Here is a 25,648-nt window from a genome sequence, read left to right as displayed (position 1 = left end):
GGTTATAGTTAGCCACAGTCGTGCTTCTGGCAATGATATAGGATAGGCCACCACAGGGCCGTGGTTAAATTTTCACGGGCCGGGGCTCATACAGCATTATAGCGAGACCACCGAAAGATAGATCTATTTTCGGTGGCCTTGATTATAAGCTGTAGCGGCTGTACAGAAAACTCGATTGCGCCGAAAAACCTACTGCGCATTTGTTGCTTTTATTTTGATTTATGGGTTTTTGTCTGCCCCTAAAGAAGACAAACTCTAGTAGATATGTTTTCCATATTTCGTACAATAATTTGGTATTCTTTTCTAAACAGTCTTTCAGAACTGTTATTACCGGTAGGGGGATTGGTATTACCGTACGTGCACCTTATGCGGTGCACTGTAGGTAACACTTGACGATCTTTGCAGCGTCCCTTCGGCCTCTAGCTGCAACCCCTTCCATTCCTTTTACTGTACCGCCTCCTTTCATATCTTTCTTCCATCTTACTTTCCACCCTCTCCCAACAATTGATTCATAATGCAACTGCGGGGCTTTTCTCCTGTTACACCTCTCAGACCTCTTTACTGTCAGTCTCAATTGCAGCTCTGAATGACCTCATAGGTCCTAGCGCTTGACCTTTGGCCTAAATTCTATATTCTGTTCAATTCTATTCTATTCAGAACTGTTATCAGATATTCGGTCCATATAGGGCCAACTCTGGTAGAGTGATTTTACGTAGGTTGTATGAGAACTCGGTATCGAGTTGCCTACTCGTAAAATTTCAGAGTAAAGAAATCACATACCCCGCTTTATGTTGAATGACCTTCTGAATCTAAATGACTGTTTTAATTTCATTAACTTTATTGAAAACTGTTATTTTTCTTTTTCATTTGAAAATCTCGTTTTAAGGTGACATTCAAATAATAATTAGAAATAAAAAAAAAATGTCTCACCATTTAAGTATATGAGGGACCTATGCTATTTGTCTCATCCCTTCCTCCTCTGCCCGATTTCGTTTTTGAAATTGGGATTGACCCTGAAATTGAAGGGCCCGGAAAGGTCAAGTGGTCAATGCCCCTTTCATTTACCAGCCAATTTATTGGTTTATGGATTCACTCTGAATATTTTAGATCACCTAAGCTGAACTAATTATCGATTGCGCTAATCTAAATGTACAATCTCAAACTTTAATCATGATCAGTCTATCTATGTGAATTGTACTGACAAACACAAATGGTCTGAAAAATGGATAAAGTCAGTCGTGACGTCATAGTCGTGGTGATTATTGCCTTGATGAAATATTCTGCCGTAGGCGAGCGATTATCTTTCCAAGGTCGAATAGTACAGCAAACAATGTTACCTGTCAGTATAGCAGCTAGCCTCACAATCATGTTGCTTTGCTGTACCATAGCTATCATAGCGTTAGTTGAGTTTTAGTTTTATGAAGAGTAAACTATTGTGCCGGCTTTATCTGCCCGTCCGCACTTTTTCCGCCCTTCCTCAGATCTCAGGTCTTAAAAACCACTTAGGCTAGAGGGCTGTAAATTGGTATATTGATGATCCACCCTCCAATCATCAAGCATACCAAATTGCAGCCCTCCAGCCTCAGTAGATGTGATTTTATTTAAGGTTAAAGTTAGCCATAATCGTGAGTCTGGCAAAGATATAGGCCAGGCCACCACCGGGCCGTGGTTAAAGTTTCAAGGACCGCGACTCATACAGTATTATTCCGAGACCACCGAAAGATAGATTTATTTCCGGTGGCCTTGATTATACGCTGTTTATGTTTATCTTCAAAGATGTCTGGTCGACAATGTCGTGTTGTTACTGAAGAGATAAAATTTCATTATCTTAGATACTGCTTCTCTCTCTCTCTCTCTCTCTCTCTCTCTCTCTCTCTCTCAACACATACAGATTATCTTCTTATCTTCTTCTCTCTCTCTTCTTCTCTTCTCTCTCTTTTTTCTCTTCTCTCTCTCTTCTTCTTCTTCTTCTTCTTCTTCTTCTTCTTCTTCTTCTTCTTCTTCTTCTGCAGATTTCTTCTTCTTCTTCTTCTTCAACACATACAGATTATGCAACATTATCTCTCTCTCTCTCTCTCTCTCTCTCTCTCTCTCTCTCTCTCTCTTCTCTCTTCTTCTTCTTCGTCTTCTTCTTCTTCTTACAAATTATGTCTTCTTCTTCTTCTTCTTCTTCTTCGTCTTCTTCTTTTTCTTCTTCTTCTTCTTCTTCGTCTTTATCTCTTTTCTTCTTCTTCTTCTTCTTCTTCTTCTTCTTCTTCTTCTTCTTCTTCTTCTTCTTCTTCTTCTCCAACACATACAGATTATCAACATTATCTCTCTCTCTCTCTCTCTCTCTCTCTCTCTTCTCTCTCTCTCTTCTTCTCTCTTCTTCCCTTCTTACAATGCAACATTCTCTCTCTCTCTCTCTCTCTCTCTTCCCCCTTTACAAAATACCAAAGCTCGCTACGTTGTATGAGTTTCCCCTCCACTGTTTTATTCGGGCTGAGCAAATACCGCAACAATTTATCACCTCTACAGAATTAGTTTACTTCCATCGACCCTTATGTACCGGAACTTCGCCCCTTTCGTAAGCTCCTCGTAACATAATGAACAACCGCCCACCTAATATTTATTCCCAGCAAACTTCACTTTGATGATATAATTCCCGCTCGGGAGTCGAATCAATCAGCCCTGGGCCAGGAGGCCTAAATTAGCACACGAATCGTGGTGTCAAGTTTTTTTTGGATTATGGGCCTAAAGACAGGGAGCTGTTAATATACCTGTTAGGAAAACAATTAGGCTTTATTTGTTGCGTGTCTCGGAGTCATCATCACGTAGAGGAAGAAGAGGAAGAGGAAGAAGAAGAGAGAGTGAAAGGATTAGTGGTGGAAGTATTTATTTATTTTTTAGTCTATGTTTTTGTTTTTAGTCTATTGTCTTTTGTATGTTCGTATATATGTATATATATATTTAAATTGATTTATATATATATATGCCTATATATATATATACATATGTGTGCGTGTTACTCTGACTTTAAACGTTATCTAGTCGAATTTTGTGTTATTATTATTATTATTATTATTATTATTATTATTATTATTATTATTATTATTATTATTATTATTATTATTATTATTACCTCAGATGTTAGGCAGATTTTATGAATAATGAAAGCGACCTGTTTGCAGTGCGTTTTGTTTGATTCTAACATGGTTATTTAATTTATTTGCATACAAACCAGTAAGTCAGTTCCTCCATTGTTAGATAGTATATATATAATTCAATGGGTTTGAGAAATTCATAAAAGAGTACCAGGAAGCTCTAGTTATGTATATCAATGGGTTTTATATAAGAGATACAGGCTATATATATCTATATGTATACACACACATATATATGTATATATATATATATATATATATATATATATATATATATATATATATATATATATATATATATATATATATATATATATATATATATATATGAGTAATTTCACGGCTAGTAAATAAGATCCGAGGGTGTTATTTTCCCCATTTTATTATGAAAGCAACCTTGACATTTTTACAAAGGGGTGCGTGCTTTAATGCACGAATTCTCCGCTCAGCTCAGGAATGCTGCTGATTGACAGCCTGCCTCAAGAAAGCAAGAAAGCAAGAGGTCGGCATCACTATAAAACACTGACCTTGCTGACCTTTCACGTACCTTAACTATCTCTCTCATCAGTCAACCTCGTTGCACTAAGTACAGTGGTTCTTAACCTTGGGTACCTGTACCCCCAAGGGGTACGCAACCTTAAACCTCGGGGTACGAGACGTGGTAGCCAGCTAGGTTTGTGTCACTGATCCTTTTCTTATGTTTGTTTTGTTTTTATATTGGGTGGGGGTACGAGAAAATTTTTTGAGATGCCCAGGGGTATGGGCACTGATAAAGGTTAAGAACCACTGCCTCAGAGAGTACGATTCAACCCCTACAGCAGTGTAGAAATGATATGCGCATTGAATACGTACTGGATGGTGCTAAGGGGTCGCGAGCTCTAGACTCACAGCATAGTAACCCTTTAAATATCAACATAACACTCATAATGGTGAGCTCAAGTCATATTATATATATATATATATATATATATATATATATATATATATATATATATATATATATATATATATATATATATATATATATATATATTATATATATATTTGTATGTGAAATATTTTCTGTTAAAACAGAATTCCATCAAATATGTTTGCCTGAGGAGGGAGGCAGTTTGGTCTCTGAAATATAGCCTTTGTTTTCCACATTTTGGCGCTTCTATGGCCTCTCTTATATTTGATATATGCATATATATACATAAATAATATATATATTATCTCTCTCTCTCTCTCTCTCTCTTTCTCTCTCTCTCTCTCATCTCTCAAAGGGAAATATATAATCCAAAGGGAAATATATAATTGAACGTTCACTGGACAGGTTCGAATTCTGTCCTGTGAATATACACTAATATATTTCCCTTTGGATGCAAGTTATTCCAAGGGGTATTTGAGGTTTAAAATTTGGGTACAAAAAAGTCACGTGATAAAACTATCATAATATCGATAAAAAAAACAGACTTGTATTCCACATAATTACGATCAGCAGAGTTCAAATAAATTTATATTTCTCACCATTTCCCACTGACACAGCTGATTCAGAGCAACTGAAGCTCAAAGATTATGACAGATAAAAACTCCGTTGTCACGGCACTGTTATCAGCAATCATATCTTGAGTGTTTTTTTTTTCTTAAGTGCCTAACCGAGAATCCATTTGCATAAAACAAGTCATCATGTGTCAAGCTGACTGATGTGGCAACTCAGTATCCACAGAGTTGGCAACTCAGTGCGCACAGTGTGACGTCACAATGACGTCACTATGGACCAAGTACATAAGCCTTTCTCGGTATAATGTATTAATGAATAACCGACAGAAATTATATCACGGGGCCATTGCTGTTCATGGGCGTGCCTTTTAAGCCTTTCTGCACGATGGGTATGACTTCCTGAAAGGTCAGATGCCAGCAAATTAGCACAGACTGTTTTGTTATCTATGTTTCAATTTTTTAAACGTAATTTCAGCCCTTTTAATCTGTTGTGTTATTGTCCGCTTTTACTGTATTATAAATTTGCTAACAAAATTTAATGGACACAATAGCACATATACAAAAGTACATAAAATCTTACCTATCTATCTATCAATCTATCTATCTATCTATCTGTATGTGTATATATATAATCAGTTATTTGTGGAATATATATATATATATATATATATATATATATATATATATATATATATATATATATATATATATATATATATATAAGTAATAATTAGTGGCTAATTCATATAATTATCGGTTTCTAGGTACGTCCTTTAACAAATAAAATAGATTAGATGAATCCCCGAAGTCTTTTTTCACAGCTGAATTATTCTTACCGATGTTTTCTGCGACGAACTTGTACCATAATATTAAAACAAATGAGATATTGATAAAAAAATGGTTACCATTACTTTGTAATCATAGGAACTGCGCCCACATAGAAGGACACCTATGTAATTGCTGTAATAGCACTCCATTGTAACGTCTCGACACATCATTTGTTTATTGTACCTGTAACCCCCCTTCTCTGTACCTGTAACCTCCCTTCTCTGTAGCATGTGTCAATAACCTTTTTGTAAGGGAGAGGGGGAGTTCATTTGACTTTTCCATACTGCGTAATCCTTCATCAAAGTCTATTGTCTTTGCGCTGTACTCAGGGTCGGCTCTAGGTCATATGCTGCCCCAGGTCATTTGGTGGCCTAGGCGAGAGTGGTTATTGTCGGCCCACCCCCACCCCCCAAAAAAAAAGCATGTACACATTAATTTACTTTAAATGCAACAATGCAACACAACAACCTGTACAAAAAATACAAACTGTTTTAATAATTATATTAATAATAATATAATAATTAGCGCTTCCAGGTGTAGTGCAAATGTTCTGGAAAAAAGGTGCAAGATCCAAATAGCAATGTAAAACAGTGCAATCAAAAGTACAAATCAAATATAATTGTTTCAGAGCAAGGAAATTTTGTACTTTCCTGCCTGGTTGTAGTATTCAGTAATGAAACTCTTTAAAACGATGAACACAATGTGCAAACAAGGCAACGTATTCAGCCTATACTCTTATGAATTTTGTTCCTTTGGGCGTAATTGTACTACAAGCAGACGAGCTATGATCCATTGCTTGCGTTACAGTAGCCTTTTTTGTGATGTTCATATGTATGTAAATGTGCAGTTATTTGAGTAAGTGTGTATCTCACGTTTATATTCTAGCGTTTGTATAATTTTCAGTATATTGTCTGCTCTATTCTTGTAATATTTAAGTTTGTTTCACAGTCCTTCTCTCACAGTCTGTAATTGTAAATTATATTCTTTTGCATTTTATTAAAGTTCACTTATCCTCTCTCTCTCTCTCTCTCTCTCTCTCTCTCTCTCTCTCTCTCTCTCTCTTCTTCTTCTTCTTCTTCCTCTTCTTCTTCTTCTTCTTCTCCAACACATACAGATTATGCAACATTATATCTCTCTCTCTCTCTCTCTCTCTCTCTCTCTCTCTCTCTCTCTCTCTCTCTCTCTCTCTCCTCTTCTTCTTCTTCTTCTTCTTCTTCTTCTCCAACACATACAGATTATGCAACATTATCTCTCTCTCTCTCTCTCTCTCTCTCTCTCTCTCTCTCTCTCTCTCTCTCTCTCTCTCTCTCTCTCTCTCTCTCTCTCTCTCGCCCACGCGCTTTGTTTTCGCATTGCCTCACTTCGGGAGATCGCTTAGAAGGTTAATGACCTTTCGCCTTGAATGGTAGTATAAAAAAATAAACAAATGAAGAGAAAGGAGGAAAAGGAGAACCATAATTTCTATAATGAAAAGTTTGACATCAAAATGTTTCGGACAATTCTTACTGGCAACCGTACTGACTTTCTTAACGTCGGCCAATAATAATTAATCACTCAGTTTGGTCAGAATAATAAAATGCTTTTGACGGGGGTGTGTTCTTCTACCTTTTATGTTTCTACTCCGTTATTTAGCTTCACTTTGTTCACGGGTAATAATTTATAGGTAGGGATATAACTTTACTTGCTGACTTTGACAGTGATAGCTCAGAACATTCGTAATTCCTGTATAAGTTAGCTGATGTTTTTCGTAGGTACCAATCTTGTTTTTTTCAGGTCTGATTATACTTTATTACATTATATGTTTTTTTTGTAATAAGGCCGCGAAATACATAACATTTATTTAGTTGATGTTTTTCTTAGTTGGCAATCTTGTTTTTTTTTCAGATATATACTTTGATTTTTAAATTGTTTTTTTAATAAGGCTGCGAATTACAAAACATTTATTTAGCTGATGTTTTTATTAGGTAACAGTCTTGTTTTTTTTGGGGGGGGGTTTGATTGTACTTTGATCATTATGTTATACAGTATGTTTTTTTTTGTTATAAGGGCGCGAATTACATGAAATTTTTTTAGTCGTTTTTCTTAAGTAGCAATCTTGTTTTTTTTTAGATATACTTTGATTATTAATTTTTTTTGTAATAAGGCCGCGAATTACATTACATTTTATCGATTAAGTTTCTGTATCTTGTAAAAGGTTTTAAGATTTTGCCATTTACAGGGCTACAAGATAATTAGAAGACTTCTTATGTAGTTTTTAAGATCTATAAAATTAATTATTCTCTCAGTATATCTTCCTGTACTAGCCAGTTCTCTTGGCCTCTCATTTTTTATTCAAGTTCTTTATTTATTCATTTATATTATTCTGCCCAGACCGGTAACACTTTCCCGAGATGTAACAGAGTACTGGGACCTTTCCCTGAAAAAAAGCGGGACGCCATATCTTGAAAACTAACCACAGAATTTTCTTGAAAAGAATCTCATTATGTTTTCCACACCAAATTACAATGTGGGTACTAACCTAACCTAACCTAATCCAACCTAACCTAACCCAATCTAACCTGACCTAATCTAACCTAACCTAACTCAATCTAACCTAAACTAGCCTAACCTAACCCAATCTAACCTGACCTAATCTAACCTAACCTAACCTAACCTAACTCAATCTAACCTAAACTAGCCTAACCTAACCTAGGGCATGGCAAAAAAAAAAAAAAAAAAAACCGGGGCTGGTGCAATACTAGCATACATTTCAGGAATTTGCAGACTGGTATGTACTGTAAATGTATTTGTGATCACCCAGCCATTTTTCCGTCTTGTCAAGTACTTTATTAAAGATCTTACACGCTTTGTAACTGCTCCATTCTTCTCTTTTCAGAGTATCGCCCTCCCACCGAGCGCGGCAAACCCGTTCAGGTCGAATTTACGATGTTTATTCAGGATATAAATTCTATCAACGCGGCTGATATGGATTTCAGGTGAGAGACTCACGATTTCTTGATTGATTTTAGTGTCGTTTTCAGTATGAACTAAGTCGTGGATTCAGACTTCAGTCTCAATTCCCCGTAGGGGTTAGTGCCGCCAGTGCACCCCATGCAGTGCACTGTAGGCATTACTTAACGTTGTTTGCAGCAACCCATTTCGTTCCTTTTACTGTACCTCCATTCATATTCTGTCTCTCTTCCGTCTTGCCGTCCACCCTTTCCTAACAGTTGTTTCATAGTGCCACTGCGAGATTTTCCTCCTGTTACACCTTTCAGACCTTTTACTGTCAGTTTCCCTTTCAGCTCTGAATGACCTCATAGGTCCCAGTGCTTGAACTTTGGCCTAAATTCTGTATTCCATTCCATTCCATTAGAGTCTAAATTTATCAAGAAGAAATTTTATGATACTTCTACTACGTTTCCAACTATGGCTCCATCGAGTATTACTACTCGTGGTCTGCAGAAGCCATGAACATTGTTTATTATTTATTGGTCATTATTATTTGCTATTTTTTTGCTTTTTTCTAATTTTTTTTTATTATCTCTTGACCATTATTAATTGTTATTTTTTGCTCTTTGTATAAAGCGGTTTTGTTTGAAGTCAGCCAGGGCGAGAAAACTAATGTCATCATTTACCTTCAGAATGGCAAAATGGCAAGAGAGGGACTAACATAAAAGAATGGTTTTAATCCAAAGAGTATTCAGTACATTTTCCTCTTAAAGAATTTGAGAGGGATTTTCATGAGGTCATTCAGCACTCTGAAAGGTTTTGAAAGGTGTTAAAGAAAGTAAGATTTGTACAATAAAAGAACGAAAGTAGAATAAGGGCCGAAGGGACACTACAGTACACTCATGCACTAACTGGGGAGAAGGATTATAAGTAAACATGATGATATTGTTTCTGCACATTTTTTCTTGAACAGCCATGGGGCAATTAACTTGAACAGTAAATTTTCCCGGAACTGAATTTTTGTTCAGAAAAAAACAGCAATGTGATCAAAGAGAAGAAGGCAGGAGCTGGCTGACATTAATTAATTTTATAAAGCTATTTGTTTAATTGAATAACAACATTGAAATTTCAGAGTTCCTGGTGCAATATATGGCAAGTTAATTTCCCCTTTTTATTCATTCTACCAGAAAATTAGGATGACGAAAGTACCTAATTTGTAAAGAATATTGAGCCACTGAAATAAAAAGAATTGCTACCACAGATCATCTTAACTACAGCCGAGTATATGCATACCGTCATCACTTATGTTTGCCCTGAATTATTTATTATTTCTCACACAGTAATAATGTGATCTTATGATATTCAGGCAGTCCCCAGTTTGCAATGGTCTCGACCTACGTCGTTCTGATCTTACGACGTTATTCAAAAATATAAAAAATCTGGTTCCGACATAATGCCAAAAAACCCAATGTTATGACATGGTTTCTGAAACAAAACCGAAAACCCGACATTACGACATATCACCAAAAGCCTGACGTTCTGCTGGCGATTGCTTATTGTTCCGACTTACGACGAATTTCAAACTACAACAAGCTGTAGGAACGGATCTCCGTCGTAACTCGGGGACTGCCTGTTTATATCAACAGGGTATTCTGTGACTTCAGATACATTGTTGTTGTTATTGATCTCAAACCACCATTTCAGAATTGACCTGTTCTTGCACATGACCTGGGAAGACCCTCGCCTCAACTTGACCAAAATCAACTTCGTGGAAGGAAGGCAAAACGAACATGACTACATTACTCTGCCTGCTTATGCCATCGACTATATATGGACTCCCGATCCTTACGTCACAAATTCCAAGGATTCTGGTAAGGTTCTAAGAAGGGGATAATATTCTTGAGAGAGAGAGAGAGAGAGAGAGAGAGAGAGAGAGAGAGAGAGAGAGAGAGAGAGAGAGATCCTATGTCACCAATTCCAAGGATTCTGGTAAGGTTCTAAGAAGAGGATAATATTCTAGAGAGAGAGAGAGATTTGATGTGCGAGTTTATATATGGATATAAAACGCTTACTTATTTGGTTTGAGTGAATGTTAGTGAGAATTACTTTAACTATATATATATCATTGACATTAATATTAATTTTCTATGTCGGAATGTTAAAATCACAGTGACCTATCTAACTTATGTATGTATGTATATATATATATATATATATATATATATATATATATATATATATATATATATATATATATATATATATATATATATATATATATATATATATATATATACATACATGTCTGTTCCCAAGTAGAATTTTAAAATCCTATAAAATTCCATTTAGAGATGGTATATGCAAAATGCATGAGATCGCGCTAAAAATAGCCTGCTTTCGTATTCTTTACGAAACCATGAACTTGAAGAATGACGACGATCCAGTTCCTGACCAACAATAGACGAGGAATTATGAAAATAACAAGGTGGAGGAAGCGTATAAGAAGCTCTTTGTGAACCATCGAATGAATTATTTAGAACAGCCGCTCGAAAAGAAATCTCTGTTCACTGCGAAGTCCGGTAGAAGTGGCCTTGAAATTCATCCCTTGGAATATATAAATAAATAAAAATAAGAATAAAAGCATCAGATAGTACCACCAGAGAATGACAAATTTCTATTTATTGTGAAGTCCAGCAGAAGTGGCTTTGAAATTCATCTTGGAAAAAAGAATGAAAAGCATCGGAGTCATAACCAGAGAATGACAAATTTCTATTCACTGTAAAGTCCAGCAGAAGTGGCCTTGAAATTCACCCACAAAATACATAAATAAATAAAAATAAGAATAAAAAGCATCAGATAGTACCAACCAGAGAATGACAAATTTCTATTCACTGTAAATTCCAGCAGAAGTGGCCTTGAAACTCACCCCATGGAATTAAAAAGAAAATAAATAAAAAGGCCTAGAGACAGTCACAACCAGAGAATGGCCGTGGATACTTAAAGAGGCATTACTAGGACCATTATCCTAAAGTGACGGCAACCTCTCCTTTTTGAACACGATCCCGTCACTCCGTTGTCTCTCACGCAGGCCCTGTAACTCCCATTAATTATTCTGACTCCTGGCTTTTATATTGTTTATTGGTTGGATTGGCCGTTATGCGCACGGTGTCCTTTCGTTTGCTTTTTTTTCGCGGCTTTTGCTGTTCCTCGTCAGTTCGCGAGCGTTAATATTTCCATCGGTTGCTTAATAATTCTAAGGTATGGGCGACCCGTGTTTCAGTACCTTGACAGTTGCTTTAAGATGGCGCACGGAAGATATGGCTACTGATAATTTTTTTTCCCATCTGCTCTCTCTGTCTCTCTGTCTGTTTCTCTCTCTCTCTCTCTCTCTCTCTCTCTCTCTCTCTCTCTCTCTCTCTCTCTCTCTCTCTCTGTGTCAGACAGACAGACGTGTAAATACATAGGTAGATAGATAAATAGATAGTGAGAGAAATAGATACAAAACAGCCACCTTGCACTGAACTAATTTCTCTGCTTGATTTTTTTTTTTTTTTTGGTCTTTCCACCTAAAATCGTGAATTAGAATTTGACAACGAAATTAAAAAACTCATTAACTCTTCCTCCACGCGAGGGTTCGAGCCTTTCTTGAGAGAAATACCGACCTAGAACTAAACCATCCATTTTGAGAAGAACTTTGGCATTTTCCTCATTTTTGAAAGCCTCATCCGAGGCTTTAATGGAGGACAAATAATATGTGTATACATATATATATATATATATATATATATATATATATATATGTATGTATGTATATGCAATATATATATATATATATATATATATATATATATATATATATATATGCAATATATATATATATATATGTATATTTATGTATATTATATATATATATATATATATATATATATATATATATATATATATATATATATAGTTATAAATTTGGGTCCTTTCTACTTGCAGCAGAACTGTGAAATTTTTCTATTTATTTATTTTAAACATTTATTTACTATTATATTATGTAATTATATATAAATACACACACACACACACACATATATATATATATATATATATATATATATATATATATATATATATATATATATATATATATATATGTGTGTGTGTGTGTGTGTGTGTGTGTGTGTTTGAGTGTGTCTATTCATATATATTTACACAATATAATAGTAAATAAATATATGTTTAAAAATAAATAAATAGAAAAATTCAGTTCTGCTGCAAGTAGAAAGGACTCAAATCTCTCTCTCTCTCTCTAAATGTCCAATAGTGTCTTAACCAGTATATCACACAATTAAAATAATCGGTCACGCTTGAAGCAAGACAGTTATAACGCTCAATAAAGGTTTATATTTACGACGTATTTTATACCTTCAGTTTTTATCATTCCCAGATGCAGAATTTGGAATGTATAGAATCGATGCTTTAAATTACATAATGAGCAGTTATGCAGATTGTACGTTTCACTAAGTACAGTCTTTCAAGTCACCCGTACACAAACGCACGCACATACACAGACATAATATCAATATGTTTGTGTATATATATATGTGTGTGTATGTGTATATATATGTGTGTATATATATGTATATATATGTATATATATATCACTGAAGAAGAGAATACCTGCTTGCAGCTCGAGATATTATTGAAAAGGTATCATGGTTACTTTTGTCTATCAAAAGGCCCCACCCACCTCTCTCTCTCTCTCTCTCTCTCTCTCTCTCTCTCTCTCTCTCTCTCTCTCTCTCTCTCTCTCCTTTCACCCATGAATTATTATTTGTCGACACGCACGAAGGTCCAGACACAAATCAACCATTACTAATGTCTTCGAATCCTCCTGAGATAATAATGGCGCGTACGCATCGTCGTTCTAATCAAACAAAATTTATATGAGAGGCTTTCAGCACGCTATTAAGCTGCCCCGTGTCGTTTCTTTATTGGTGAAAGCGTTATTGCCTCCCGGGTTAATAAGACTTAATTGTTTTTTTTTTTTTGCAAAGTAGTGATATGAATTTTTTAGATGTGTAATTATCCAGGAGACAATTTTCACTGAAAAGAAGTGATATTTATTGGAAAAAGTTATTATCAGTGAATAAGTTTTCATTCCGTAGATAATTAATTTTAATTGATTTTTGGCCAATGCAAAGTAATTATATTAATATTTTAGATGTGTAATTATAATAGAAACCAATTTTCACTGAAAAGAAATAATATTTATTGGAAAAAGTAATGATCAGTGAATCAGTTTTCATGTCGTAGATAATTAACCTTAATTGTTTTTGGCGTATGCAAAGTAATTATATTAATAATTAGATATGTAATTACAATAGCAACAATTTTCAGTGAAAAAGAAATAATCTTTTTTGGAAAAAATATGTATCAGTGAATCAATATTCATTAAAAAATCATTTTAACTGGAAAAAATACCTTCATCGCCTACACAGAGAATAAAAATAATGTAATACGAATAAATAATGTAACACGAATAAAAAAAAAGAATGTAATTAAAAATAAATGCTTCTATATATAGCATCGCAGTAGCAAATCTGCTTACTCATGGCATCTTTATTCCTTCGAAGAGAATGGGAAGAGATCGATGCGTTGGGGGTTAATGTAATGCAATGTAATGTAATGAATAAACAATGGTGGTGAATTATAACATTGGCAGAGCATCTAAATTACAGATGCGACTCCCATAAAATGCTTGTTCCGTTATCCTTTGTGACTTTTGAAGTTCGGTTTTTCATTATTTTCATAAAATTATAGTAATTTATTTGTTTGTGTTCTGTAATATATCTTGTTAATGTAATATACCTTAGGTTTATATATATATATATATATATATATATATTATATATATATATATATATATATATATATATATATATATATATATGTGTGTGTGTGTGTGTGTGTATATATGTATGTATATATATATATATATATATATATATATATATATATATATATATATATATATATATATATATATATATGTATGTATAATGTGTGTGTGTATATATGTGTACATATATCATATATATGTATATAAATATACAGTACGTATATAACATTTACTGAACGCCTTTCTTCTACTAAGGATAAATAGCGTTTGAAGACCCAAAAACAGTTGCTGAGGACCTTAAGACTTCCCAAGAACACATAACTGTATTGATATGTATATATATAAAAAAATCTCATTCCTTTATTTAGTTACATATTATATTATCTTTAACTTCATATTTACTTCTCCTAATTCTCTCTAGGGGTTGACGGAAGCGTAATCTACACCATGTCCTTTGTTCGTCGCGCTTCAGACGGTACTGAATTTTTTATTATATCGACCATCAGACTGCTACCACATTCAGTTGCTTTCTAATTTTAGCTTTTTATCCCATCCCACATTTTTCCTCTTCTTACTTGGCTGTCCAGCCTCTTTAATTTACCCTTGGTCCAGTTGCCACCCCGCCTAAAACTCCCCAGGGGAACCCGTATGGGAATCTAGTAATATGACTGAGCGGCCTGAGCTATACTACAGCAGTTATAGCCCCTAAAGTATTATGTAACAATACTTTTAGTTTTTTACCAACTAATCTTATGCTTTCCCACGTGAACAGTTTGCAGAAAGTGAAATTTCTAGAATATTCACTGCCTGAGCTTTACTTGATGATATGGGTTTCTATTTGATTACAAGTCCATTTGCATGCAAGGTCTGAATCTTGAAACATTCTTTCTGGCAATCAGTATGGTCACAGAAAACGGCAGGTGATCTGTGGTACCCTTATAGATCCAGCTAGTTTAGTCCGGTGTAATCTTGCCAATGGATACGAGTCCAGATTTGTCCCAAATGGTTGTAATACCCCATTCGCCTTGGTAAACCATAAGGCTCTTGTATATAAACTTCGCAGCCTAAGTGTTGTAGGCTATGATTTGACACCATTCGCTTTCTTTAACGGCCTAAGGCATAGTTCTCTTGATGTCTTTAGCAAGCCTTGGCCTGTCACGTCAGGTATTGCGCTGGGTAATGTTCTGGGACCTTTATAGTTTATATACGCTTCTTAACTGATATGATTGTTGGCCTTCAGAATAAGGTAGCTTAGTTGACGGATGACACATCCTCTCTCTCTCTCTCTCTCTCTCTCTCTCTCTCTCTCTCTCTCTCTCTCTCTCTCTCTCTCTCTCTCTCTCTCGTGCCAATATTCCCCAACGAAATATTTACTCACAATTTTCGTTGAAATTGCTCACTGTCCCAAACGTGAAATGAAGTAACTGTTAATCTCAATAGAGATTTAAACAGGATTTCTAGTTTCTGTAAAAAAGAATAATTGCGATGGCTATTTGTCTGTACGTCCGCACATTTTCTGTCCACCCTCAGATCTTAAAAACTGAGGCTAGAGGGTTGCAAGTTGGTACGTTGATTATCCACCCTCCAGTCATCAAACATACCAAATTGCAGCCCTCTAGCCCCAGTAGTTTTTATTTTATTTAAGATTAAAGTTAGCCATGATCGTGGATCTGGCACCGCTTAGGTGCCAACAACACAGGCCACCACCGGGCTGTGGCTGAAAGTTTCATGGGCCGCGGCTGAGAATTTCATACAGCATTATACGCTGCACAGAAAACGCGACTTCTTCGGCGCATTTTTTACTTGTTTTTATTACAGTCAACTAGAAATGAAACCGAACTAAAGCGAAGGTAATGCCCCATTGATTAACTGATCCAGCAACGCGCTTCCAGCCCACGATTCACCGCGCATAGGTAACGATGTAATGAATTAATCTGATTATTTGAAGGTACACAGTTTTACATTCCACTCCAGTGCCAAAAGAAGACCTGGCAATAAACTATCTGAATTTAAAGAAGTACTTGCATCATTGCCACAACCGTCCGCTCTTTTGCTTTGCCATTACTATTAAATCGTTTTTCTGTAAGGGTAGATGGATCCTCCCGGTGATTTTTGATCGTTTTCACCAATAGGCTCCAAGTCCCAGACTTATATTATCCTCTGGCGGTAAATAAAGGTTTAAGCCATCGTCAGGAGATAAACTTACGGGCTATCTTTCACAGGTTATTTTTTTGTAGAAAACTTCCAGTATCTTTCATGTTGCTGAACATTGTTTGGCATTTGTTTATTTATGTATTTTTTTTTTGCAGTTTATGAGTCGTCCATGTTTCATTTGTTTCTGCTTGTGATATTGTAATAATGCTAACAATGTTAATGATGGGGAAACTGAAGATGCTAATAACGTAGAGTGCACAGCAATTACAGTAATAACACAGACATCAGTGGCAATGATATAGACAGCAACCAGGGCATGAAAATTACACTTCAAAACAAAAGCAATCACAGAAATAAAAAGCAACGTACGGAGTACCCTAACAAAAACAAAATGATAAAGACACTGAGAGAACTAGAGAGTGAAAATTACATCTCAAAACAAAAACGTAGCAAAAAAAAAAAGAAGCAAAAACCCCCCCCTCAAACGGCCAGAATTAAAATGCCATCATTACGTCGTCACGTGGCCTGACCTCAAGGTCACAGACTTGTCCTCCCACGAAGAAGAAGAAGAAGAAGAAGAAGCTGAAGAAGCCATTTAGGCGACTTCCCATTATCTGGAAATCATCCTCGTCCTATTCCGCAATGGCATGACTCTTCTGAATTACCGGACACGACGCCTTCGCTCATGACGTGCCTGCTGCAGCCGCTACGGCGGCGGCGGCGGTGGTGGTGGTGGTGGTCCCGTGCTGTGTGGTAATGCATGTAACCATCAGCCGCGTACGGTTTCGGGAAGTCAGGCTGGGGAGCTTGGAAGGGGTTGAGCTTGGAAGGGGTTTGGAAATTGTGACACATTCATATACTGTAAATGTGTGTGTGTATATATATATATATATATATATATATATATATATATATATATATATATATATATATATATATATATATATATATATATATTTAGTATACTTAGCAGAGTCGTATCCCATTGCAAATTGAAGGAAGTCCTCAATATGAATAAGGTTTAGTTTCAAATCCTTAATTCCTTCACTTCAATTGTCTTGAGAATTTTATATACATATATATATATATATATATATATATATATATATATATATATATATATATATACATTTATATTTACAAATATAATATATGTATATATATATATATATATATATATATATATATATATATATATATATATATATATATATATATATATATATTATATATATATATATATATACAATATATATATTATGTGTGTATGTATTGTAACATACCCAGAGGAATCGTTTCCCATTAAAGACTGAATAAAGTCCTCAGTATATACGAAGCATCCTGAGCATTTAGCTTTGTTTATGACAGCAGAAATTTAAGATTTTTGCACAATTAATTTTACGATGTAATGTCCGTATCCAGAACAGAGACTTAGTTGGACACGAATGCCAAATAACAGAACAAGAGGGTTCTTTATAATGACAGAGTGATAAAGAATAAGAAATCTGAGGTACTGGCAAAAATTGCTTTCACAGCAATTGTCATGTAATAAAGAGAGAGAGAGAGAGAGAGAGAGAGAGAGAGAGAGAGAGAGAGAGAGAGAGAGAGAGAGAGAGAGAGAGAGCATGGGTAATAAAATCTATCTCGTTCAATTTTGATAAAAAGCAATCAATCAACTGAAAGGCTGGACATAATATAGACAAGTTGGTATCCGACATGCAAAGCACCAATCACATTTTCTTTATTTAAAAAAAAATGTGCCCAGCCATTTTCCTTTATTTTGCAAAAAAAATGTGCCCAACCATTCTCCGTTATTTTGCAGAAAAAAAAATGCCCAACCATTTTCCTTTATTTTCAAACAAATAAAAATGTGTGCCCAACCATTTTCCATTATTTTGCAAAATGTGTGCCCAACCATTTTCCTTTATTTTGCAAAAGAAAAAAATATTTGCCTAACCATTTTCCTTTATTTTGCAAAGGAAAAAAAATATGTGCCCAACCATTTTCCTTTATTTTGCAAAAGAAAAAAAAATGCCCAACCATTTTCCTTTATTTTGCAAAAGAAAAAAAATGCCCAACCATTGTCCTTTAGTTTGCAAAAGAAAAAAAAAGTGCCCAACCATTTTCCTTTATTTTGCAAAAGAAAAAAAATGCCCAACCATTTTCCTTTATTTTGCAAAAGAAAAAAATGCCCAACCATTGTCCTTTAGTTTTGCAACCATTTTCCTTTAGTTTGCAAAAGAAAAAAAATGTGCCCAACTATTTTCCTTTATTTTGCAAAAAAAAAAAAAGAAAAAAAAATGTGCCCAAGAACAACGTTACTCCACAAACGCGATGTTATTATCGATTGATGCTTCTGCTTTGTCCAACACGGGTGACAGGTAATATATCACCTCTCTGGATTTTGCGTTTCGTTCTCTTATTGCTGAATCACGCAGCATTGTTTTGTAGTTGGCTGTTTTTTATGGGTTTTATTGCATCTCTCTCTCTCTCTCTCTCTCTCTCTCTCTCTCTCTCTCTCTATATATATATATATATATATATATATATATATATATATATATATATATATATATATATATATATATATATATATATATATATATATATATGTGTGTATATATATATATATACACACACACAAATATATATATACACATAAACAGCACATAGCAATACAAACAGACTCATATCTGTAAATATATATATTCATAATATGTATATACATATATATATATATATATATTATCTATCTGTCTATCTGTATATATGTACAGTATATACATATATGTCTGTTTTTGAATTCCTGTATGTTACATTTTGCACTGTGTGCATCAGTAATACGTAATGCAATGGCATTTGATATGACGAAATCAATGCAGAACACATTTTCTTGATAACCCGCACGTCCAGAAAGGAAGCTAATCTGGAAATATCCTTAGAACTTATCTAACTCTGGTTTGCCATCCAATAACAGTAATGACATCGCTTGCGGGCTGAGAACATTGCTAATATAGATTCTCTCTCCAGACTAGTACATAACTCAGTTGCTGTCCTCTGTTAACCCGCAAATTTATAATGCTCTGTTTCAAACTCGATTCTGATCCATCGCGTGTTTGGTTTGTCTTTCCGATTTCCAAGAAATTTCGATAAGTAAAAAGGGGTTTTATTTTTAGCTCCTGCGTTTCAAGAGTCGTCTGCTATCCGGAGCGAGCTGGTTCTGACCGGATATCAGGGCGAGATACTGTCGCTAATGCAGATGGCGTTGGGTCTTAAGCTATTGAAATATGTAGGTTTTTCTCGCCGTAAAAATGTCATTTCCTGGAATCTTTGCGGACGCAATCCCATTGTATTTTAAGCTATTGAAATATGTAGGTTTTTCTGCCGTAAAAATGTCATTACCCGGAATCTTTGCTGACGCATTACCATTTCAATTGTAATAAACTATACAAATCCAGTCTTTCTTTCCTCCTGATGCGGAGGCAACGCGTGACGGAACTGCACGACCCCCTCTGGGAAATCGCCATGTAAACAGAAATAGCATCTTTTTGTTTACGGCAAGCTTTGGATAGCGTGAACTCGACGCATATTTCCGGCCACGAATAATGCGTTTGACAGTGGTTCGTCTCATCTAATGAACATTTTCAAACGCCTCGCAGCGCCGCATAAATCTCGGAGAAATTGCCGTTTTCATGTTTTCATGTTTTTCATTCTCTCTCGTGATGCCCGGACCCCGAAACAAAAAAGCATCGATACAACAGCGCAAGATGGATTGGGGAACGCATAGAATTATCGGTGCACGCAGGATCTGATCACGGCTGTACACGCGCCAGGAAGCTCTAATTAGGCAATGCATAGTCCAATTATCATAAAAACAAGACGGACTTTATGATCCGCCGTCTCCCGGAGGATGCTTTAGACACGAAATCTCACACGAACGCGATATCTTTCGTGTTTCCCGAGCCTAGGCAAGTCCAGGGTCACATTGATTTTCATGCCCAGCTCTGGTGGCATGACATGACCTCCGGTCGTATTTATGTTGACAGATTTCATGGGCGTATCCGGGAGCTACTGGGATTAAAAGTGTATATGTATATGATCTATGTATACTGTTTATGTCAGTGAGTTTTTTTTGTGCTTCTTCTTCTTCCATCCTTCTCATTTTCTGCAGGTTTTACACGGTACCTGATAAACCCTCGCGTGTTGAACAGTACAGTCACGAACGTAGCTTATCCTGCCGCCCGCCCACACCTGTGCCTTTCCCTAAGCGCTCGTAAGCTACTCATAATGCTGCGTAATCGTTAATTTGTCTCAGAAAAAAAAAACAGTCTGAATCGTTGTCACGAACAAGGGAAAAAACCTCAGAACATTTGTCATGGATGTAGCTTCTTACAGAACGCAACACTGCCCTAAAATGGAAAACTGCAGTATCTACAAAATTTTCGAAATTGAGATATGCCACCTATTGGGCTCGTGAAACACTAATACACAAGTTACTGCAGTTCCAGAATGATTCTTCAACGCATTACACGAGTATTTAGGGGGTCCCATTTGCAGTATCTGCAGAGTTTTCGAAATTGAGATATGCCACCTATTGGGCTCGTGAAACACTAATACACGAATTACTGCGGTTTCAGAATGACTCTTCAATGCTTTCCACGAGTATTTAGGGGGGTTCCATTTGCAGTATCTGCAAAATTTTCGAAATTGAGATATGCCACCTATTAGGCTCGTGAAACACTAATATACAAGTTACTACAGTTTCAGAATGATTCTTCTTCAATGCTTGAAACACCAATACACGAATATTTATGGGTCCCATTTGCAGTATCTGCAAAATCAGCAGTAAGGAAGGAGTATCTACCATTTTTCTGTTTTGTATTTTTGCAGATACTGCAGTCTTCCATTTTAGGGCAGAATAGATACACGTATTTACTTCCACTGTCATCATTACGTCATATTGAGGTTCCAGTATGAATTGTATAATAGAAATTCATCATGGCAATTACATCCTGATTAAAATAATTTGCACGCGAACGCAGTTATCTTAAATGAGGCGAATTACTGGGAGCAATAATTAATCTAACCTGAAGGCTTGAGACTTCAAAATTTTTCGTGATAGCATTCTGCGATTATCTTTATAAATACTCGATTGTAAAGTTGGGATAACAAAAAAAAAAAAAAACTTACACGAAGCATCGGTGTAATTGGCCCAGATTGAGATCAAAGGCCGTGAAATAAGTTACGCATTTTACGCACGGAATGTCTTCTCATAACCTAAACTAGTAGAAGCCAAGGTTATATTTTGATAGAATCTTGAAGAGAGATTTCTCTCTCTCTCTCTCTCTCTCTCTGAATCAGAATCTTTGTAGGAGATCTTAGACACGATTTGAGTAAAAGCATACAGAGATAATTGGCTTGAAGATCATTGGGACTACGCGAATAAATATATAAATTATCTAGGGGCATAATTTTTCAAGAGGATGGTTATTTTTGACAACTGAAGATGTTTCAGCAATAATTTTATTTTCTGGTCGCCGATATTGTCAATTATTAAAACATACGGCACATTATGTGTGCGTGTATATATATATATATATATATATATATATATATATATATATATATATATATATATATATATATATATATATATATATATATATATATATATATATATGCACAGTGTATATATATACACACACACACACACACGCACACACATAATGTGCCGTATGTTTTAATGATTGACAATATCGACGACCAGAAAATAAAATTATTGCTGGAACATTATCAGTTGTCAAAAATAACCATCTTCTTGAAAAATTATGCCCCTAAATAATTCATATCTTATTCGCGTACTCTCAATGGTCTTCAAGCCAATTATATCTGTGTGCTCATAGAATATAAATTTTATTGTGGCATTAATAGCTCACGCAATCATAGGTTTTTTTTTTTTTTTTTTAGCGCAGAAAAGAAAATCATATTTCACTAATCGGAGAAAGAAGATGAATTTCAAGTGAGTGGCCCTTGTGAGCTTGTTCAATATGAAGAGGTTCTTGTTCTGATTAAAAAAAAAATAATTAATATATCTAAAACTGAATTTTTCATATTCATGGTACTTTTATTCGAGTAGATTTTTTTTGGTACTGGGAACGTTGATCGATGCTTCAGAGTTGAAAGACATGACGATTGCCAATTTATCCTTGAATAATTAATGGTTTTATTGCGTTTGCAGTTTAGATAGAATGTTGATGTAGTGAATCAATGATTCTGCAAAAATTTCTCTCTCTTCTCTCTCTCTCTCTCTCTCTCTCTCTCTCTCTCTCTCTCTCTCTCTCTCTCTCTCCCCTGAAAGTGCTTTGACAAATTGCATTAGAAATGTTGATCATGTTTTGTTTTTCATATTTCAGGTTCATTAACGACATCAGTCCTTTTCCTTTCCTAACCAACACTTCTAGTTCTTGAAATTTATCACCTAACTTAATCCTCCGTAGGGGGTTAGTGCAGTCGGCGCACCTCATGCGGTGCAATGTAGGCATTATTTAAGGGTCTTTGCAGCGTCCCTTCGGCCTCTAGCTGCAACCCCTTCCATCCCTTTTACTGTGCCTCCGTTCATATTCTCTTTCTTCCATCTTACTGCCCACCCTCTCCTAACAATTGACTCATAGTGCAGCTGCGAGATTTCCTCCCGTTACGCCTTTCGAACTTTACTGTCAATTTCCATTTCAGCGCTGAATGGCCTTAGTTGCCCCAGCGCTTGGCATGAATACGCCTAAAGTCTATAAATCAGTGAACCTAATTTAACCCTTTATTTTTTCTCTTTTGTACTTTAGACAGATCTCTAAGAAGCCGAATTGTGACAAATCACTAAGAAGTCAAATTGTCACAAATCACTAAAAAGTGGAATTGCGACAAATCACTAAGAAGTCGAATTCTGACAGATGACCAAGAAGTTCCATCTTAACATTGATTTTAATATTTCGTATCTTTTCCCTCTCGCAGCCATAACAAAACTGACGACTACGTACGCTTCGCTGACCCTCTACAGGAACCACACGATCCGATACTCCGCTCGAGTCTACAGTATTATCGGGTGCCAGATGGAGTTTAGGGAGTACCCTATGGACGTACAGACGTGCCACATGATTTTCCAGAGCTGTGAGTATATTTAGGATATTACGCACACACCTACATGCACACATAATATACATACATACGTATACATATATATATATATATATATATATATATATATATATATATATATATATAGAGAGAGAGAGAGAGAGAGAGAGAGAGAGAGAGAGAGAGAGAGAGAGAGAGAGAGAGAGAGAAATAATCAACACACAACCACGCATGGAACAGAGATGAATTTCTGACTTACATCAGGATCGAACCCAGGTCTCTTTCAGTTGAAAGACGTGACTGCTGCCAACTAAGCCACAAAAGTTCCGGCTTCTTCTTTTATGACCTGTGTGGCCTGGTTGGCAGCGGTCTTGTCTTTCAGTCGCAAGACCTTGGTTCGATCTTGAAGTGAGTCAGAAATTCAGAAATTTATATATATACTGTATATACATACATATATATATATATATATATATATCTTATCTTGTGTGTGAGTGTTCAATGAGGTGCATAGTTAAAATATTGCTTTGTTGCCCAAAGTTGACGTTGATATTAACTTCCGTGCTCCCACTGTTTAACTTGTTCTCGTCTGCTGTCGTTTTTGTCTTCTTCTTCTTAATCGGCTTGGTAAGATTACATAATGTGCCGCAGTTTCATTAACGAGATGCTGTTCGCTTTGCATAAGCAACTGCGTTCCCATTTTTTCACAGAAGTGGAATTATCTTAAGATAATTCTCACTCTAAATTTTCCCCCGTTGTTTTAGATGATTGGCAGACGAGCTGACACTTTTTTCCCCGTTGTTTTAGGTGATAGGCAGACGAGCTGACACTTTTTCCCCGTTGTTTTAGATGATAGGCAGACGAGCTGACACTTTTTCCCCGTTGTTTTAGGTGATTTTGACAGTTGGTTTAGGTGATAGGCAGACCAGCTGGCCATTTTCCCCGTTCTTTTAGAGGACAGGCAGACGAGCTGACCAAATCCCGTTGTTTTAGATGACAGACACTTTTCCCCCAGATGATAGTCAGTCGAGCTGACTACTGGGAAAAAAAAAATACAGGAAACAGATATAGAAATAGAGAAAATCCTTTGAAAGACATCGGTAGCTCTGTCTTCTGAATATGTGTTTCTCTGAAGACTGGAAAAACAAACGCCGATATGTTTCTGTTCTATTTACACCGACGGCCTTGAATCAGTCGTTCTTTTGAACAAGAGGTCGTGTAAAGAATGAGCTTACGCGCTTTCCGTGAAGCAAGAATATCAGATCTAGGGATATCCTTTGATTATTGTTACTAAACTACGTTCGTTCTGTTCTTAGCCTGGTATGATCGAGCTGCAGGACAGCTGCCAGATAGAGCACTGTAATCAGAGCGCAGGGAACGGTGCCTGTAAACAATAATTTTCATCAGTGGTTTTCGTCTCCTGATTTGTTTGAAATATCTATCCATTCTTTTGCAACTGAATGTTGCTTAGGTGTCTTTTAGACACATTCTTGGTAATATTTGAAGGTTATTTTCATTTTCAGATGACATGACACGAATAGAATTACTAAAATTGCTCAGAAATCTATTGACAAGATGAATTTTTTGTACCGTTTTTGATGTTGGTATTCCTACCACTGTGTTTATGAAGAAAGTGTGACTTCACTGCTTTGACTTGCAATCATTTAATCTATTTTACTTTATTATGATGTCGTGTAGGTCCAGCACTTATGCTACGAGAGCTCTTTTATATACCGTTGCTGAATTATCTAAAGCTTCCGTGAAAGCTCCTGTAATTTTCCGTGTCTTTCCCCTCTTCAAGACAGTACCATTACGAGCGGATAGAGTTTCAAACCTTTTGAAGATTTTCAGAGTTCCAAGAACTTCCATGACGCAAGGTAATCTAGTACACGAGTGATTCGGCGAGAAACATCATCAGGTTTTATTTTTCTTGTTTCGTCTGTTATGATAGAAAATGGTGTTCCAGTCTTACTGCATTTTCCTACCCTTTCAAGCTACCCGTCTGTCAGTGTGACTGTTTACCTCACATATTCTCTTCGTTTATTTTCCTGACTCTCCTCTTTATTCGTCCCCCTTTCCACCTCGTACTGCG

At 35.7% G+C, this 25,648-nt stretch overlaps 1 protein-coding gene across 5 annotated transcripts in view; it reads left to right on the top strand.

Moving 5' to 3' along the window:
* Positions 1-25,648, top strand: part of LOC136850869 (glycine receptor subunit alpha-4-like) — a 98,932-nt gene that overhangs the window by 61,314 nt on the left and 11,970 nt on the right. For all 5 annotated transcript variants that reach the window (XM_067124906.1, XM_067124908.1, XM_067124904.1 and 2 more), the window contains 3 exons: positions 8,329-8,428; positions 10,089-10,255; positions 23,434-23,589. In XM_067124906.1, the coding sequence (XP_066981007.1) occupies positions 8,329-8,428; positions 10,089-10,255; positions 23,434-23,589 (423 nt within the window). The remainder of the gene's footprint in view (positions 1-8,328; positions 8,429-10,088; positions 10,256-23,433; positions 23,590-25,648) is intronic.

Source organism: Macrobrachium rosenbergii, chromosome 22, assembly GCF_040412425.1.
Source record: "Macrobrachium rosenbergii isolate ZJJX-2024 chromosome 22, ASM4041242v1, whole genome shotgun sequence".
Classification (NCBI taxonomy): Eukaryota; Metazoa; Arthropoda; class Malacostraca; order Decapoda; family Palaemonidae; genus Macrobrachium; species Macrobrachium rosenbergii.
Note: the sequence above shows the minus strand (reverse complement) of the source record. Positions and strands in the feature narration are given on the sequence as shown.